This window comes from Spea bombifrons, chromosome 2, assembly GCF_027358695.1.
Source record: "Spea bombifrons isolate aSpeBom1 chromosome 2, aSpeBom1.2.pri, whole genome shotgun sequence".
NCBI lineage: Eukaryota > Metazoa > Chordata > Amphibia > Anura > Pelobatidae > Spea > Spea bombifrons.
The window spans coordinates 96,610,259-96,628,915 of record NC_071088.1 but is presented as its reverse complement, the minus strand read 5'-3'; the positions used below and the strand labels follow the sequence as shown (position 1 = coordinate 96,628,915).

The following is an 18,657-nucleotide window of genomic DNA, read 5'->3' as shown; positions in this document are numbered from 1 at the left end:
GCAGAGGAGAGAGTGAGGGGCGCTGAGCGGGTACTGACAACTTGGTAAGATAAAACCACTCGGTGCCCTCTCTCTCTCTCTTCTCGGCTTTAACAAAAACAAAAAAAAGTGCCGCCTGGAGCGAATGCCCCACTCGGCTCCATTGTCGGGCAGGCCCTGGGCATTAGGACACACTTCCTAAGCAAAGCGGCCGACAAACCACACTAAGGGTGTATTAAAACATCCCATTAATGTAACTCTGATTTACCTGTTGGCGTGGACTTGAATATATTTAAAATTGCGGTGAATAACTACGTTACAATTCTAATCTGTTACTTCTTAGGCACACCGGACCTCAAGCATTTAATCGGTTACATGCTCTTTCTATGCAGTTCCATTTGGTAATTGCTAATTATTGCTAACCGATATGAGGCAATTGGGACTAGGTACTGACAGAACTGGACTTGGGATGACTAGGTGGTCCTGGCACTTTAAAGCCAGCAGCCTGCATGATGTACATGTGGCTGCACATTATGTATTTATGTCCAGGTACGTGACCCTACAGACCCACGGGGTAGATGGCCATTCCAGGCCTGGGTAGTGACATCTGTGTGTGCCAAAAAAACACAATGCAACAAAGTAACACTGCTCATCAGAGAACAGAAAAAAAATGCAACAAAGTAACTGCTCACCAACTAACAGGAAACACAATGCAACAAAGTAACACTGCTTATCACATAACAAGTAACACAATGCAACAAAGTAACACTGCTCATCAACTAACAGAAACACTGACACAAAGTAACACTGCTTATCAACTAACAGAAACACTATGACACAAAGTAACACTGCTTATCACATAACAAGTAACCCAATGCAACAAAGTAACACTGCTCATCAACTAACAGAAAACACAATGCAACAAAGTAACACTGCTCATCAACTAACAGAAAACACAATGCAACAAAGTAACACTGCTCATCAACTAACAGAAAACACAATGCAACAAAGTAACACTGCTCATCAACTAACAGAAAACACAATGCAACAAAGTAACACTGCTCATCAACTAACAGAAACACAATGCAAAAAAGTAACACTGCTCATCAACTAACAGAAACACAATGCAAAAAAGTAACACTGCATATCACATAACAAGTAACCCAATGCAACAAAGTAACACTGCTTATCAACTAACAGAAACACTGACACAAAGTAACACTGCTTATCACATAACAAGTAACACAATGCAACAAAGTAACACTGCTCATCAACTAACAGAAAACACAATGCAACAAAGTAACACTGCTCATCAACTAACAGAAAACACAATGCAACAAAGTAACACTGCTCATCAACTAACAGAAAACACAATGCAACAAAGTAACACTGCTCATCAACTAACAGAAAACACAATGCAACAAAGTAACACTGCTCATCAACTAACAGAAAACACAATGCAACAAAGTAACACTGCATATCACATAACAAGTAACCCAATGCAACAAAGTAACACTGCTTATCAACTAACAGAAACACTGACACAAAGTAACACTGCTTATCACATAACAAGTAACACAATGCAACAAAGTAACACCGCTCATCAACTAACAGAAAACACAATGCAACAAAGTAACACTGCTCATCAACTAACAGAAAACACAATGCAACAAAGTAACACTGCTCATCAACTAACAGAAAACACAATGCAACAAAGTAACACTGCTCATCAACTAACAGAAACACAATGCAACAAAGTAACACTGCTCATCAACTAACAGAAAACACAATGCAACAAAGTAACACTGCTCATCAACTAACAGAAACACAATGAAACAAAGTAACACTGCTCATCAACTAACAGAAAACACAATGCAACAAAGTAACACTGCTCATCAACTAACAGAAAACACAATGCAAAAAAGTAACACTGCTCATCAACTAACAGAAACACAATGCAAAAAAAGTAACACTGCATATCACATAACAAGTAACCCAATGCAACAAAGTAACACTGCTTATCAACTAACAGAAACACTGACACAAAGTAACACTACTTATCACATAACAAGTAACACAATGCAACAAAGTAACACCGCTCATCAACTAACAGAAAACACAATGCAACAAAGTAACACTGCTCATCAACTAACAGAAAACACAATGCAACAAAGTAACACTGCTCATCAACTAACAGAAAACACAATGCAACAAAGTAACACTGCTCATCAACTAACAGAAACACAATGAAACAAAGTAACACTGCTCATCAACTAACAGAAAACACAATGCAACAAAGTAACACTGCTTATCAACTAACAGAAACACAATGCAAAAAAGTAACACTGCTTATCACAGAACAAGAAACACAATGCAACAAAGTAACACTGCTCATCCCTCACTGAGAAGCAGAGGCTGAGTAGGTATAGGCGGACTGTGTGGATGAATGCAGGCTGTGGGAAAGGGATCTGGGAAGACAGCCAATCAGACAGCACCTCGCAGCAGCTCAGAGGGAGGGATCGTGCTGCTGCCAGACACTGGCTTTAATTGGAAATGGCTGGGAATGTTCGCTGGGAAGAATGCTGTGTGCGCTGATCTCCCAAGCAGACCGCTCAGTAGCTGTGTGAAGAACGTGCTAAGCGATCAGCAGTCCCTCCCAGCTCCTCCGCACACTTGCAGGACATCTGGCGATCAGTGCCAGCTCCTACTTTATTGGCATGAACATGAGACAAGCATAGCTCCAGCCCCTTGTGTCTCGGCTCACGTGTCCCGATGGTCTTGTCAATGTCCGGGCAGTTGTTGCTTGTGATTGTTGGCGCTGCCCTCCTGCCCTGCGTTAAAAGTGCGCCCCCCGCTGTCAGCGCTGAGCGGAGCCAAGTATGGGGACCCGGGCTCCGGGCACAGGCTGTACTGCCTGCCCGTTATTTCTTTATCCAGGCTGTGGACTCGCAGGGAAACAAGTAAGTAAACACACCTTCTCCGCTCTAAGTTCTGGTATGTAGATGGGGAAAGGAACAATGGCCGTTTTAGGATTGTTCGATTTGTAGGAGGTAGTCATCCATCAGTAACTCCTATGAATCTGAGCCGGACCTAGAAATCGTGGCATTTCAGAAACAACTGCAGGCCTTAACGATGAACCAGAATGAAGTTAAACAAGTACTTATGGAGTAGGATGTACACACGGGCATGGCTGTGGATCTTTGATCAGGTGATAAATATTGACATCAAATAAATCATGTGCGGTCGGGGATTTAACCTTTTGGAGACCTGCAGTAAGGTGAAAAACCAGGTTAGCCAAGCCACGCTGAACCAATTTGAGATTTTGTTTTACTGAGCGGAACATTCTCCCAGCTGAAGTGGTAGAGGGAATTTAAACATGCATGGGGTTGGTATAAAGCTATCCTGAATCTCAGACAAGACCGAGAAATGATTAAGTTCTGATTCTTTACATCAGGAAAAATGGGCAGACGAGAAGGACTATGTAAAAACAGGTTATACCCTTCTTCCAAAATGATAAAAGTGGAGTAGACAGCGAGAACAATCCGCTAGTTACTATGGTGATTGCACCATTTTTAACACCATCTTTACCCAAGTTTTTATTGGAGGCCTAATGCCTGCCCAACGTTATGTTTCACAGGATTCTGCAGCATCTTTTTGTATAATGATTTTCTTAGCTTTGATTTCTAACAATGGACATAGAGTATTGTTTTATTTAACTTTCTCTGTTATTTTTTTTAATGCATTAAAAAATGTACTTTCTAAATATGTTTTGCTTGCATTCTTGTGTTAATCTTCTTATATTTCCCTTATTTTCTTCCTGTAAATGTAATCTAGTTAAACTTCGGGACCTAAGGAAATTGTGACTCACAATTTGGTAGTGTCTCAGTGCCATGAAATTATTCCAGACTCTTCATTCATGCTACACCCATCACTTTACAGGACAAGGGTGTTCAGCTTATTTACTTAGTAAAAGTATTTTAATGACACATTTTCAAAGCCTACAGGTAATTAAGCCCCATCTACCATACACTGAATATTGATGTGTATATTCCAACATTTGCGTGTGAGAGTTTGAGAAAGTATTACACACCCTCATTCACTCAAACACTTACTTGTACAGTCGTGTGAAAAATAAAGTACACCTTTTTTAATTCTATAGTTTTACATATCAGGACATAATAACAATCATCTTCTGGTATAAAAATTGGGTAAATACAACTTCAAATGAAGACTAACACATGACAAATTACACCGTGCCATGATTTATTCAACAAAAATAAAGCCAAAATGGAAAAGCTACGTGTGAAAAACACTCATACTGCTTCCATAGGAATTAAGATGCTCAGCAGCAGACAGGTGCTGCTAATCAAATGCCCCTAATTAATTGATCATCAGCAAGTGTGGCCACCTCTTTTTAAGCGGTTACCTGGTCTAGAGCATTCAGATCGACACAATACCAAGAAGGAAAGACATTAGCAATGATCTTAGAGAAGCACTAGTTTCTGGCCATCAATCTGGGAAGGGTTATAAGGCCATTTCCAAACAATTTAAAGTTCATAATTCTACAATGAGAAAGATTATTTAAAAGTGGGAAACATTAAAACACCTCAAGGTCAGACTGTGCAATGCTCAGTGAAATTGCAAAACAACCCAAGAGTTACATCTCAGACTCCACAGGCCTCAGTTAGCATGTTAAATGTTAGCATTCATGACAGTACAATTAGAAAAAGGCTGAACTAGTATGGTTTGTTTGGAAGGGTTGTCAGGAGAAAGCTTCTTCTCTCTAAAAAGAACATTGCAGCACAGCTTAGGTTTGCAAAGTTGCATCTTCTGGAACAATGTCTTTTGAACAGACGAGACCAAAGTGGAGATGTTTGGCCATAATGCACAGCACCACGTTTGGCCAAAACTAAACACAGCATATCCGCATGAACACCTCATACTACTGTAAATCATGGTGGTGGATGCGTGATGATTTAGGCTTGTTTTGCAGCCACAGTACCCGGGAAGCTTGAGTTGGCCATGAAATCCTCTGTATACCAGAGTCAAATGGGAGGCCACCTGTCAGACAGCTAAAGCCAGGCCAAAGTTGGGTCCCAATGATCCCAAGCACATAAGGAAATCTACAACAGAATGGTTGAAGAAGAAAAGAATCAAGGTGATTGAAATGCTGTGGCGGGACCTTAAGAGAGCTGTGCATAAACAAATGCCCACAAATCTCAATGGACTGAAGGAAAAGGGGGCCAAAATTCCTCCACAACTCTGCGGGAGACTGATAACTTCAAGTTAATGCTGCTTCAGGTGGTTCTACTTAGTTTTTGACACATGGCTTCTCCATTTTGGCTCTATTTTTGACACGGTGTAATATGTCTTATGATGATATGGCGTAATAAGTCATGTGTTGTTGTTTTTACCTACTTTTTAGACCTTCTAAGGAACAGATCATTGTTATTTGGTCCTGATATGTAAAACCATATAATTCAAAGAGGGTGTACTTACTTTTTCACACAACTGTATGTTTCCCTTCCTACTAGTGCAATAGAGGAATGGACAACAACATAGGCCCACCCCGACCACAATTGCTCTAGAGACAGCCCTGGATATGTATGTGTTTAAAACTGTTAAATCAGGGTTACCACACGGTAAAATCCATGAATTGTGCATACTGCATAGAAACAGTTTACTGCCTCAAACAGCCCCACTGTCACGTCCTACCCAGGCTGCGGAGCTGCATATCTCATTCTTGCTTTAGTTTCCCTGTTTTGCTTCGATCCATTCGTGGATTTCCTTTTGCTCCTTGCTTCCATTCCTTGCTTCTGCTTCAGCTCTTTGCTTCTGCTCTATTTCCTTTATAAGGTGTGCCCCTCCCGTGTGTTCTGTTTGTCTTAGTCTGCAGTCTAAAGGTATGTCTCAGTATTTTGTGTGTTGCTTACATGTTTGGTTAGGACCCACCGTCATTGGAGTACTTTGGCGTAGTGGTGGGCTAAGCATACTATGGCCATAAGATGTGACGGAATCTCCAATAGTTATCATTCAGTCCTAGGCTAGTTCCTGTATTTATGTGTGTCAGTCTGTGATGTAACCTGTATCCCCGGCAGCGGGGTGTCCTGTCCTGTATCCCCGGCAGCGGGGTGTCCTGTCCTGTATCCCCGGCAGCAGGGTGTCCTGTCCTGTATCCCCGGCAGCGGGGTGTCCTGTCTTGTATCCCCGGCAGCGGGATGTCCTGTCTTTTTCAATGTAGTGCCCTGTATCATGCATATCTTGTCTGGTTATGTTTCGTGCCTGGTCTCCCTGTCCCTTGCTTTTTATGTTAATGCTACATCCTTTGCTTAGCTTCCATACTCCCAGCCTGCAGCATCCTGCACGTGATTCCAGTGATATGTTTCATGCCTGCTCCAGGGTGCCTGCAGGATTTCGTTTCCTTTTGGATTACATCTGCTGCTATGTCAGGGCGCTGGTATGTGGTTGCACAACCCTAGGTGCTCATCACCTGGGTGAGTGTGGTCGCCCCGCAACCAGGCCCTGTCCAACTCCGCTACTGCACCGTAACTCCTGCACACAATCTTTGGGCGCGCTGGGTCCTTTCAGTCATCCGTATGGACCCGGTTTCGTGACACCCACAAAGTACTTTAAAATGCCTTCTTCAAAAATGGGGAAAAAGAAACATGAAGTAGGAGCGCCAGCTTTGCAGCTGTAGCTGCTCTCCGTCTCTATGGTCTGATGGTTGTTGCCACTGATTGGCTACTTCAAGCAGCTTCATTGGCAGGAAAGTGTTCTCATTAAAAATCAATGGGAGCGCTTTTCACACATGCTTAAAGGGGTCTGAACAGAATTCACTCCTGCAGCATTCAAAAGTGCTAGAGCTGACTGCTGTTAGGTATTTTATGTGAAAGGAAATGTGTTTGGACAATTCTATATGGGGGCAGGGCCGCCACCAAGGGGGTATGAGACAGCAGGGAGGGAGGCTGGACCCTCCTGCATGGCTGCAAGGAAGTGCCCAGCGGGGTCACGTAATGTGCCATTTGTGACCCCATGGTATTAGAGACACTGACGTAAAGGGGACTTCTACGGGCCCCTAGCACCAGCTCCTGCAACCCACCTGGACAGGGGCGTAACTAGAAACCTCAGGGCCCCGGTGCGAGAATCTGTTAAGGGCCCCCCACCCCAACCCATCTATCCCTTTTTCACTATCTCCCCTCTCCCTCCCTAACCCCCCTTCTCACGATCTACCTTCTCCCTCCCTAACCCCCTTCTCACGATCTCCCCTCTCCCTCCCTAACCCCCGTTCTCACGATCTACCCTCCCCTCTCCCTCCCTACCCCCCCTTCTCACACTCTCCCCTCTCCCTCCCTAACCCCCCTTCTCACAATCTACCCTCTCCCTCCCTACCCCCCCTTCTCACGATCTACCCACTCCCTCCCTACCCCCCTTCTCACGATCTACCCACTCCCTCCCTACCCCCCTTCTCACGATCTACCCACTCCCTCCCTACCCCCCCCCTTTGTAGGTCACTTGCCGTCAACGCCTGTGTTGGGAGCGTGAGGCATTTGTCTCGGGTGTCGGCGCTTCACTGCTGAGCGCCGGCATATGACGTCATATGCCAGCGCTCAGTGTGAAGCGCCGGCACCCGAGACAAACGCCTCACGCTCCCAACACTGCACTCTGGGCAGCGCTGAGGCAGGCGGTGGCGGCAGCGGCGGGAAGCAGAGGCATCCTGGATTTCTGTCAGTCAGGGGACCCAAGAGTTGCTGAGCGGTCGTTTTCAGCAACCGCTCGGCACCCCTTGGGCCCCCCTGACTGGCAGAACTCCAGGGCCCGGTCGCAGTCGCGACCCCGGTAGTTCCGCCACTGCACCTGGACATACCGCTAGGCTGGCACTGCTCTCATAAGGTGTGCTTGTAGAATCTTAAGGCGGAGCAATGGGTGGACAGTGGGATGGACATGGGGCAGTCTGATGGGAGATGCATGGGTCCCAAGTGTTAAGCATGTACTGGGCCCCAAGATTTCTGATGACGGCCCTTTATGGAAGGGTTCTGCAAAACTCCCCCCATGCATTTCCAAAGGGGCCAACATGGAAATTTAAGGAACCATGCAGCTATCATACGTATTAAAGTGCATTCGATGGAGTGTCCCTTTATGGTAATTTCCTGAATAAATTGTATATACTGCTGTGCTGTAATAGTCAAACACTCTTCAGCATCGCCTACTTATCCAAATTTAAATGGCTGACATGGCATTCCTCTGCACTAAAAACAATACTAACATGAACCCAAATAGCAGTGTTCGACGCGTAGGCTTTTGCTTGCTTTAGAACTAACACTAACAACTCCCAGCCGATGGCATTCAGCTGTAAACGGTTTTCTTTAATGCACTTTTACAGCAATCTGGATTACATTAACACACTACAGATGCATGTTCAGTTCTAACAGGATCAGTCGCCTGATGAGCATCCCGACTCTGCCACAGTAACGAGTCTTGTGGGAAAAATATCTATCCATGTAGAATGTTGTACAAAACATTTTTCCCACATTCTACTAGAAGAGCCCGGAGCAGATAATCTCTGTTCTCCCTGCAACATGATCTCTCTAGCAGTGTAATATTTAACGATATTCTTTCCCTACTGACCAAATATTTCTCTTTTTATTTAGTTTTACCGACTCCCCACCTGTGACATTTCGAGTCAATATTTTTGCCCCCGGGGAGCAGTATACCAGAGTTGGAGTACAAGTGCTCGACAGAAAAGATGGATCATTGATCGTGAGGTACAAACTGTATGCCAGTTATAAATCCTTGCAAGTAGAGGTTACGGCAAATGGCAAGCATGTTGCCAGATCTCCATACATGTTGGAAGGTAATTTTATCTGTTTATTTTCATAAATGAATGGTATGTTTTAACAACAATGAACAGTGATAAACCTAGGATTATTGAAATTCATTATGCATTCTTTTTCTGAATTATCTTTGGAAAACTGAGATTTTTTTTATATATATATATTTTGAAAATGCCTGTTTTAACTCCCCTGCAAAATAACAAAAAAACAGGGCAGTGTCGTGGTTTGTTAAAACTTATTCAGGGTCCCATAAGGGCTCATCATGCTTGTACCATTAAACATGGCCCACAATATGTGGTCTCTGTCAGTATTCCTTTGTTTAAAAAAATAGTATAATGAAGTTTGAAATAAAAGCTTGAATTTGGCACAGTTAGTTTGGTAACTAAGACTACTTTTATCCATAGGTCCAATTTACAATGAGCAATGCTACTGCCCTGAATCAAACAGTGACCTCTGGTTAGGACACATGACATGTAAGGAATCAATTCCACAAATCGAACGCAACCTGAGGCACTTCTCCTCTGTGGATCCTGATAAGATTTCTGTGGAGATACCAGAAAGGTTTGGCCAGCGCCAGAGTTTGTGTCATTACACAATTAAGGATAATAAGGTATTTTGTGTCTTTTAACTCATTCATTCTAAATGCATGGGTAGGACTCAATATTAGATGTTTTGTGTGCATCACAAATTCCAAATGAGAGTCCATGGGATGAAGGTAGCATGATCCTATCTCCTATACATGTATCCATTGTCTGTTTCTTGAGAAGAGAGGCTGGTTTTGAAAGCAAGTGATGGAGAAGACAAGAACATGCCAAAAATTGGATGTGTTGGCCAATAAAAGATACAACAAAAAACAAAGTCTCCAACAGATACTCTTACAAATTGAATAGTCTGCATCTGGTGCATGTGGCAAAAATGCCCATATTCATGGGTAACCAACTGTCATGTTCTGGAGCAACTATAACCACATCCTGATTACAAAAGGGCCCATCGGCCAAGTTTCTTGCTTCATCTGTTCCCTTCCTCTTGTTGCTTGGTCACTAATGACCTAACTTTTTATGGGCAGTGATTGCTTCTCCCCTTCTTAATTGCTACAAATATCAACTCCTTTATATATGGGAATATAAATAAGGAAATAGGGTATTACCCCCTTTTACTATGTTAACGCTATATACGGGTATTTTTTTGTTCCTAGATATATATTAAAACATATGGAGAACATGTTGGCTTCAGGATCTTCATGGACTCTCTTCTTCTGTCGTTAACTAGCAAAGTAAGTCTCCTTTTCCCCTTGTAATAAGTAAAGATATTTTTAACAGTTATGGCTACCATCACTTACCATTTATATGAGACACAAGTGTGTGCCAGGAGGGGGGAGAAGAAAGGAAGAAAAGGTAGAATCTGAAAAAGCTGCAATCACCCCAATGTTCAAGGACAAAGAAATACAGTAAAAATGTATTTGGGGTGAGCGCTGATAGAAATAACTAGACAGAATATAAAAAAATATAATAAATATTTAAAATGATTCATTCCATAAACAAGGATCAAAGATACATGCCTTAAAAGGTATGTTATTAGTTAAAATAGCTGCGGCATAATGTTTCTGTCTGGTGCTGTGAACTGATGCCTAAAGATGAAAAACGCATTTTGCCAACACTGGCTTCTTCAATGTATTTGCAGCATTTACAGAAAAAGTTGTTTTAGTGAATACACTAATCAAGGAGCTGAAGGAATTCTGATCAATAATATTCAGATTTTATAAAATGTGCTTAACCGCTAGTTGTAAGCAGTGTTGGTGCAGCTCACGTGGAAGTTGATCTTATAAGAAAATTGTGGTTATAGGAGCACTAACTGAGTAAATGCCAAGTGCTCTCTATAGAGTATAGCTTCTGGGGATAACCGATTCCTATGATCGTATAGGTCTGTAAAATGTGATGGATCTGCTTTGAACCTATGGGGATCTCTGTAAAGGAAAGTCAGCAATGCATTTATTTTTAATGTTGATACATTTTTATGTGCCATTAAATAATATTTTTCATTAATATGTGGTTGTTGTGATTATTGTCCACATACTATTCCTTAAAAAAAATGTTTGTGTACAAGAACTTCAAAAGAAAAAAAAAAAAGAAAAATAATCTTTCATCTATATGACTTGTATTTTCTGTGAAAGTCTATTTTATCTCTTAATGATATCAGTCTTGATCTTAGCATTGCATACAAAGTGCCTTTTATCTAATCTCATACCATGGCTTTATTGCAATTACTGCTGCTATCTGTAGCAAATCGTATTTCAACAAGAATATATTTAATGCGGCTATGCTCCTAAAAGCTACTGTATTTTTTATTGTATTTTTTTGCTCAATCTAATTTTTTTTATGGTAAGTCTTGTGTTGTTTACTTATTGCGCTGTTTAAAAAAAAAAAGTTATTGCAGGCTCAGGCAATTACATATTAGCCATTTGTATGCGTTCTAGCTCTGATATCTTATTTTAAATCTGCTATTTGAAACCCCATACTTCTTGTCATACTTGTTTATGGAAAACATTTGAATTGCTCAGCCTTAATCACCTAGCCTGACAATCTGACCAATACTAAGGAAGAGAGAATTTAATTTAACAAGCAGGGCTTTATCAGCATTGCCATAAAGAATCAGCTCAGTGTGGTGTTTGAGCAGGTAAGGGCACCTAAAATATCAAATAAATCAACAAAGGAACCCTCTGAGTTTGCAGATAAAGCAAATTGTCATTGATATAATTCCATATACAGCAGTGTATTTTATGCTCAAGGATATATATATCGGTGAACAGAGCCGGCCTTAGGTGTTCTGGCGCCCTGTGCGGACTACTCGTCTGGCGCCCCCCCCATCCCAAAAAAAGAAAGGAATCAAAACTTGTAACAAAACCCCAATCACTATATACTACGCCAAACATTGATGTGGTGTAGGCCTACCACTTCATTGTCTGGCTTAGTAGTAGGGATGCACCGAAACGAATTCTGGACTGAAACCAAAAGTGCAGCATTTACCTGGCCGAAACCGAATATGACCCATCCCCACACACACCATAACACATAACAAAACAATTAAATAACAATATTTATATATATATATATATATATATATATATATATATATATATATATATATATATATATATATAATTAACAGCAATCACATTCTTATCATGCCCGCAGATTCCAGGATGTACTCGTAGACTACTTGGCATGATAGGAGTATGATTGCCCTATGTACCCCGTCTCACTCCCTTCTGCCTATCTACCCCCTCCTAACTATCTACCCTTTCCCTCTTTGAAGTTCACTTACCTTTCAGAAGTCCTGCGGTGAGGGTGCAAGGCCTCTGCCTCCCAGCTCTGTCACTGTATAGAACAGTATAGAGTGATGGGAGTTATGATGTACTTTAGAGCATAATTATATAATGAAAAATACATTGGAAATGGTACAGCATAACACCCATCACTCTCACACCCTTACCAATCCACACACATACACCAATCCACACATATATACCAATCCACACACACATACACCAATCCACACACATACACCAATCCACACATATACACCAATCCACACACATACACCAATCCACACATATACACCAATCCACACATATACACCAATCCACTCCACACATATACACCAATCCACACATATACACCAATCCACACATATACACCAAACCACACATATACACCAATCCACACATATACACCAATCCACACATATACACCAATCCACACATATACCAATCCACACATATACACCAATCCACTCCACACATATACACCAATCCACACACACATACCAATCCACACATATACACCAATCCACACATATACACCAATCCACACATATACACCAAACCACACATATACACCAATCCACACATATACACCAATCCACACATATATACCAATCCACACATATACACCAATCCACTCCACACATATACACCAATCCACACACACATACCAATCCACACATATACACCAATCCACACATATACCAATCCACACATATACACCAATCCACACATATATACCAATCCACACATATACACCAATCCACACGCATACCAATCCACATGCATACCAATCCACACACGTATACACCAATCCACACATATACACCAATCCACACATATATACCAATCCACACGCATACACCAATCCACACATATATACCAATCCACACATATACACCAATCCACACATATACACCAATCCACACATATACACCAATCCACACATATACACCAAACCACACATATACACCAATCCACACATACACCAATCCACACATACACCAATCCACACATATACACCAATCCACACATATATACTAATCCACACATATATACCAAACCACACATATATACTAATCCACACATATACACCAATCCACTCTCACTCTATGCTTTCCTACCTTTCCTCTTTCAGTTTCTTTGCCTCCTCTTCGCTCTTCTTCTTAGTTCTTCTGTCTTCTCTTCTTCCGGGTCAGAGGGCACGGAGACCGGTGGGCGCGGCTTCAGTGCTGTGCGCCGGGATCTGATGGCAAACCCCGGCGCACAGCAGCTGTTGCCGCGGGGATCACAAGGGAGCGGTATCGGAAGTCTGTTAAAGACCTCCGATACTGCTCCCTTGCGAGCCTGCTCCTCCAGCGGCGGACTTTACTGTCCGTCTCTGGAGGGGTGCCGGGTGCCCCCATACTGGCGGCGGCGGACCCCGCGGCGGCGCCCCCTGGAGTGTGGCGCCCTGTGCGGTCGCACAGGTCGCACACCCCAAAGGCCGGCCCTGTCGGTGAAACAAACAGTGTTAAATCAGGAAATCTCACAAGGTGTAATGCTCTGTACATATATGTTCTCCCAATGCGTTCAGACTGAGCAACAGGGCTTGGGATCCATTGGTCTGTGCCTAGAAGCTCTGCAGAAAGTTCACATAGACTTTGTAGAGCATAGACAGGCTGTCGGTGTCAAATGTTGAGCTGTTTCTTAAGAAAGTTGCTTAGGGTCCCAATCGAACCATACTCAACTCTAACCAACCGCCTATTGGAGGATTGGTAGGAAAGACCCAAGCATTTGTAACATATATCAAATAAGTGCACAGAAATGCATTTTCTAAGTAAGTGTGTCATTGTATAATATTATTATTATCTTTTATTTATATAGCGCCAACAATTTACACAGTTTTTTTTGCAATACATATATTCAAGGTGTATGACAAGACTAGAATTTGCAGACTAAGACAAAGCGATACATTAGATGGAGAGAGCCCTGCTTACAATCTTGAGGATGTACTTTCCTTCGGAATTTGTGAACAACTACGTAATTTGCTTTTGCAAGAAATAGCCTCCTAAATTTTCAACATTGGGCCATTTAGTGTCTGGAACCATGTTATCTAAATTACTTGCTCATTAGGGTAATTTTAAAAAAAGGAAAGTTTGATGAACTACATTTGGCCCAGGCTGGTGTATACTTTTACATGTTTAGTTTTATAATTTTAAATGTAAAAATGGACTGTGAGATTTTAATTAGTTGGGTACTTATTTCCAGTAACAGTCACAATTGTTACTTCAGTTCACTTTTTATAAAGTAAGATTGATTTAGCAAAATATCATGATGAAAAATGCTCTGAGAGTGCCACTAGGTGGCAGTATATACCACTCTAAACAGCAAAATGAATTCAATGGAAAGATACTGTTTTGCAATCTAGAAGATAAGGAATTCTAGGTAATTAGAGAAGGATGAAACTGATGTGCCTCTCACCCATTTATAGACTCCTTGCTGAATAGCAATCTCGCAGTAAAAGTTATTTTTATAGCTTGTCACCTGATCTTGTAGCCGATTGTTTGCTTAACCGCTTGGTATTTGCCTGCAAAATCAATTCAGAACTCACTTTATTGAAATAAAAATCACATTTTTGTTCTTGCTTAGGTGAAAGTTCCAGATATCGAATTTTTTGTTAATCTGGGGGACTGGCCCTTGGAGAAGAGGAAAGGATCGAACGTTCACCCCATTTTCTCCTGGTGTGGGTCGACTGATTCGAAGGACATTGTCATGCCTACTTATGATTTAACAGATTCCGTTTTGGAAACCATGGGGCGGTAAAGCATTGCTTCTACTGCAATTTAACCTTTTTATGTTTTTATTTGTAATTTTATATATACCAGTATGTATATTTTATACATATATGTATATAATATATGTAATGTGTTAATACTATATACATTTTAAGGTAAATACAAAATCAGATTATGCATGGCCTATGACAGTAGATGACTCAACAGGATCCCAAAGAAATATAGTCACATAGTTAGATAAGATTAAAAAAGACATGCATCCATCAAGTCCAGCCTTTCCCAAATCTGTTTATTTCTTGCTGTTGATCCAAAAGAAGGCAAAAAATTCCAATTTTGCACAAACTAGGGAAATACATTTCCTTCTTGACCCCAGAATGGCAGTCGGATCTCTCCTTGGATCAAGAAGCTGTTTCCCCATAACTTAAAAATTATATCCCTGAACAAATGTTAATTTTCACATCAATAACTAATAAATGCGGTGAAGACTAGAACGTATTAATCAAAACAGCCGTCATTTTAGCATACTTATACACTGAATGGGGGGAATTACAGAACATTACGCCTGGATGGGAGTTAAAACGTTGGCTACGCTTTGGTGTGTTTTTATTACGTTAATCTCTTTATGAAGTTGTTCAGGCCCACAGCTGTCTCTTCACCTCAGGGATATGGATACTTAAAAGTTTGATTTGCACTTAAAGTTAATTGTGTCTGAATTACATGACAATAATCATTCAGCTTCTCTTCCATCAGCCCGCTATAATGTGGGTAGCGTGATTACTGGTCAAAAAACATATTCAGGTACATTACCACTGGAACTGTCTCTTGTGCATACTTGCAAAAAACTTACCTGCAGTCACATGATCTCCTCTTCCTACTTTGTTTTTATAGAACTAGGGTTAGAAAACAGGAAAAAGGGGTAAATGTGTTGACTTGGGTTGCATTTGATAATGCTAAAAATCTCTTAAGTCCAAAACATAGTATCACCAAAGTAGTACTTTGTAGTGTGATGTGTGTATGTGTGTGTATATGTACTGTGTGTGTATGCACTGGTGTATATATATGCATATATAATGCGGCTGTTTAGGTGTTTTTGCAGATTTGTTTCTGTTGGGGAATTAAAAAAGCTTAATAATGACATATTGTAGGCACAGCAATGACTCCTGTCTGTCTATCTGCATGTTGATAATATAATGGCAGATTTTTGATCAGCTTGGGGTAAGTGGTATTTACGCAGCTGGAAATGTACCGGGAATAAATGTTTTGATGTCATCGAAATGTGCTGTGTGATATAGCCTTGCCATATCAAAACTACTTTTGCTTTGTCCTTCCTAAAGAATATAGAAGTTAGCATAAACATTGTACACTTCTCATTGTTTCAAATGGTGTAGCCTGGGGCTGAGCTTTATGTGACTTTTATAGCTTTTTGTGTCAGTGACTATGACAAAAATCAGTCTGAAGAATAAAAATGTGTTTTTACACAATTTAATTTTATAAGCACAATTTGATGGTTATGTACACATTATGGTAAAAGGTATATAGATGTGGAAGCAAGCTGGGGTACTTGGTAGATACAACACAGTCTAATCAGTAACTGAAAATAGCGCCTATGGCAAGCACTGAAATTGTGCCCCTGTCCAAATATCTAAAACCCATTTACTAGCCCCAGCTGCCCATATATATATATAAATATTAGTCCCTGCTGCCGATAGCGGGTATAGATCAACACACAAAGCCAGATCAATTGAAATTCACTTGTGATCTCAGCACTGAAGGTATATATCAAATAAACAGAATCAGACATACAACTCCTGTATTTGCAGGTATACAATAATAATATATGAAACGTAGCATCGCAGGTATAGATCAAATACATACATGGAAACAGCATTGCAGGTATTAATCAACTGAATAAGACATATTAACCCTGTATTTGCAGGTACACATAAATAATGTATGGAAACATAGCATAGCACATATGGATCTACAGAATAACACAAAAACCCAGCTTTGCAGGCATAGATCACAGGTTGCACACCCCAAAGCCAGCGTCCACACTGCCCACATAGAACCTGACCAGCACCCAGATAACACACATTAGATTTGCAATCTTTGTCCCCAAATAGCCCAGCACAAGTCAACTTTGTCCCCAAACAGTCCGGCCTGTGCCATCTTTGTCCCATATACACCCTGCCTGTGCCATCTTGGTCCCCAAGGCTCAAACCTCCTGCTAGTGCCATCTTTGCCCTTCCACAATTTTACATCTATGATACACAAACACTTTTACAGTAACTCACTTATTCACACTTTAATTCAGAAAATTCATCCATACATTAACTCATGCTCTCCCTCATTCAGACAACTCATCCACACATTAACTCATGCTCTCCTTCATTCACTCAATGCATCCACACATTAACTCATGCTCTCCCTCATTCAGACAATTCATCCACACATTAACTCATGCTCTCCCTCATTCAGACAATACATTCACATATTAACTCATGCTCTCCCTCATTCACTCAATGCATCCACACATTAATGCACACTCTTTACTTATATCTACCCCCATCTCCCAGTGCTTACCCACTTATCACTTTCTACCCCCCTCTCCCTCCCTTATCACTTTCTACCCCCTCTCCCTCCCCTATCACTTTCTACACCCTCTCCCTCCCCTATCACTTTCTAACCCCTCCCCACACTATATACCCTGCCCCCCTACTATATACCCTCTCCCCCCACTATATACCCTCTCCCCCCACTATATACCCTCTCCCCCCTACCCACTATATACCCTCCCCCCCTACCCACTATATACCTTCCCCCCCTACCCACTATATACCCTCTCCCCCCACCCACTATATATCCTCCCCCCCACCCACTATATATCCTCCCCCTTACCCACTATATACCCTCCCCCCCTACCCACTATATATCCTCCCCCCTACCCACTATATATCCTCCCCCCCTACCCACTATATATCCTCCCCCCTTACCCACTATATACCCTCCCCCCCTTACCCACTATATACTCTCCCCCCCTTACCCACTATATACCCTCCCCCCCTTACCCACTATATACCCTCCCCCCCTTACCCACTATATACCCTCCCCCCCTCACCTTGAAGTCCAGCGACGGGAGCACGATGCTGCTGTCTTCCTGCACCGCTCGCTGGTGCCCACTGCTTCACTGCTGAGCGCCGTAATATGACGTCATATTTCGGCGCCCAGCAGTGAAGCAGCGGGCACCAGCTAGCGGCTTTTAAACGCTGTCTTCTTTTTTTGATGCGGGGGAGAACGAGGGGCGCCGAGCGGTTGCTAGGCGCCCCTCTCTCTCCTCCGCATCAGTGTTTAAAACCCGCTCGCTGGTGCCCGCTGTTTCACTGGTGAGCGTCACAATATGCCGGCATATTGCAGCGCTCATCATGAAATGCCGGCACCGGGACAGGGGTAGAGGGCTCGTGGAAGAGAATGAGGGGCGCCGAGTGGTTGCTAGGCGCCCCTCTCTCTCCTCCGCATCAAAAAAAAAAAAAAAAAAAAAAAACGGCATTTAAAAGCCGCTCACCGGCGCCCCCTTGAGATGGCGCGTGCCATGGCTGCCATACCCTATATACGCCTCTGAGTCTAATATCTGTCCCACAATGTACCGTATTTGCTCGATTATCAGACGACCCTGATTATAAGACGACCCCCCAAATCTTAATATTAATTTAGGAAATAAAGAAAAAGCCTGAATATAAGACGACCCTATAGG

At 42.0% G+C, this 18,657-nt stretch overlaps 1 protein-coding gene across 1 annotated transcript in view; it reads left to right on the top strand.

Annotated features, from left to right (window-relative positions):
* The first annotated feature begins 2,534 nt into the window (after positions 1-2,534).
* The window catches only part of POGLUT2 (protein O-glucosyltransferase 2), a 29,896-nt gene continuing 13,773 nt past the window's right edge, over positions 2,535-18,657 (top strand). Inside the window, exons 1-5 of the mRNA XM_053455288.1 lie at positions 2,535-2,939; positions 8,628-8,830; positions 9,215-9,420; positions 10,006-10,083; positions 14,761-14,930. Coding sequence (XP_053311263.1) covers positions 2,752-2,939; positions 8,628-8,830; positions 9,215-9,420; positions 10,006-10,083; positions 14,761-14,930 — 845 coding nt within the window. The 5' untranslated portion in view covers positions 2,535-2,751. The remainder of the gene's footprint in view (positions 2,940-8,627; positions 8,831-9,214; positions 9,421-10,005; positions 10,084-14,760; positions 14,931-18,657) is intronic.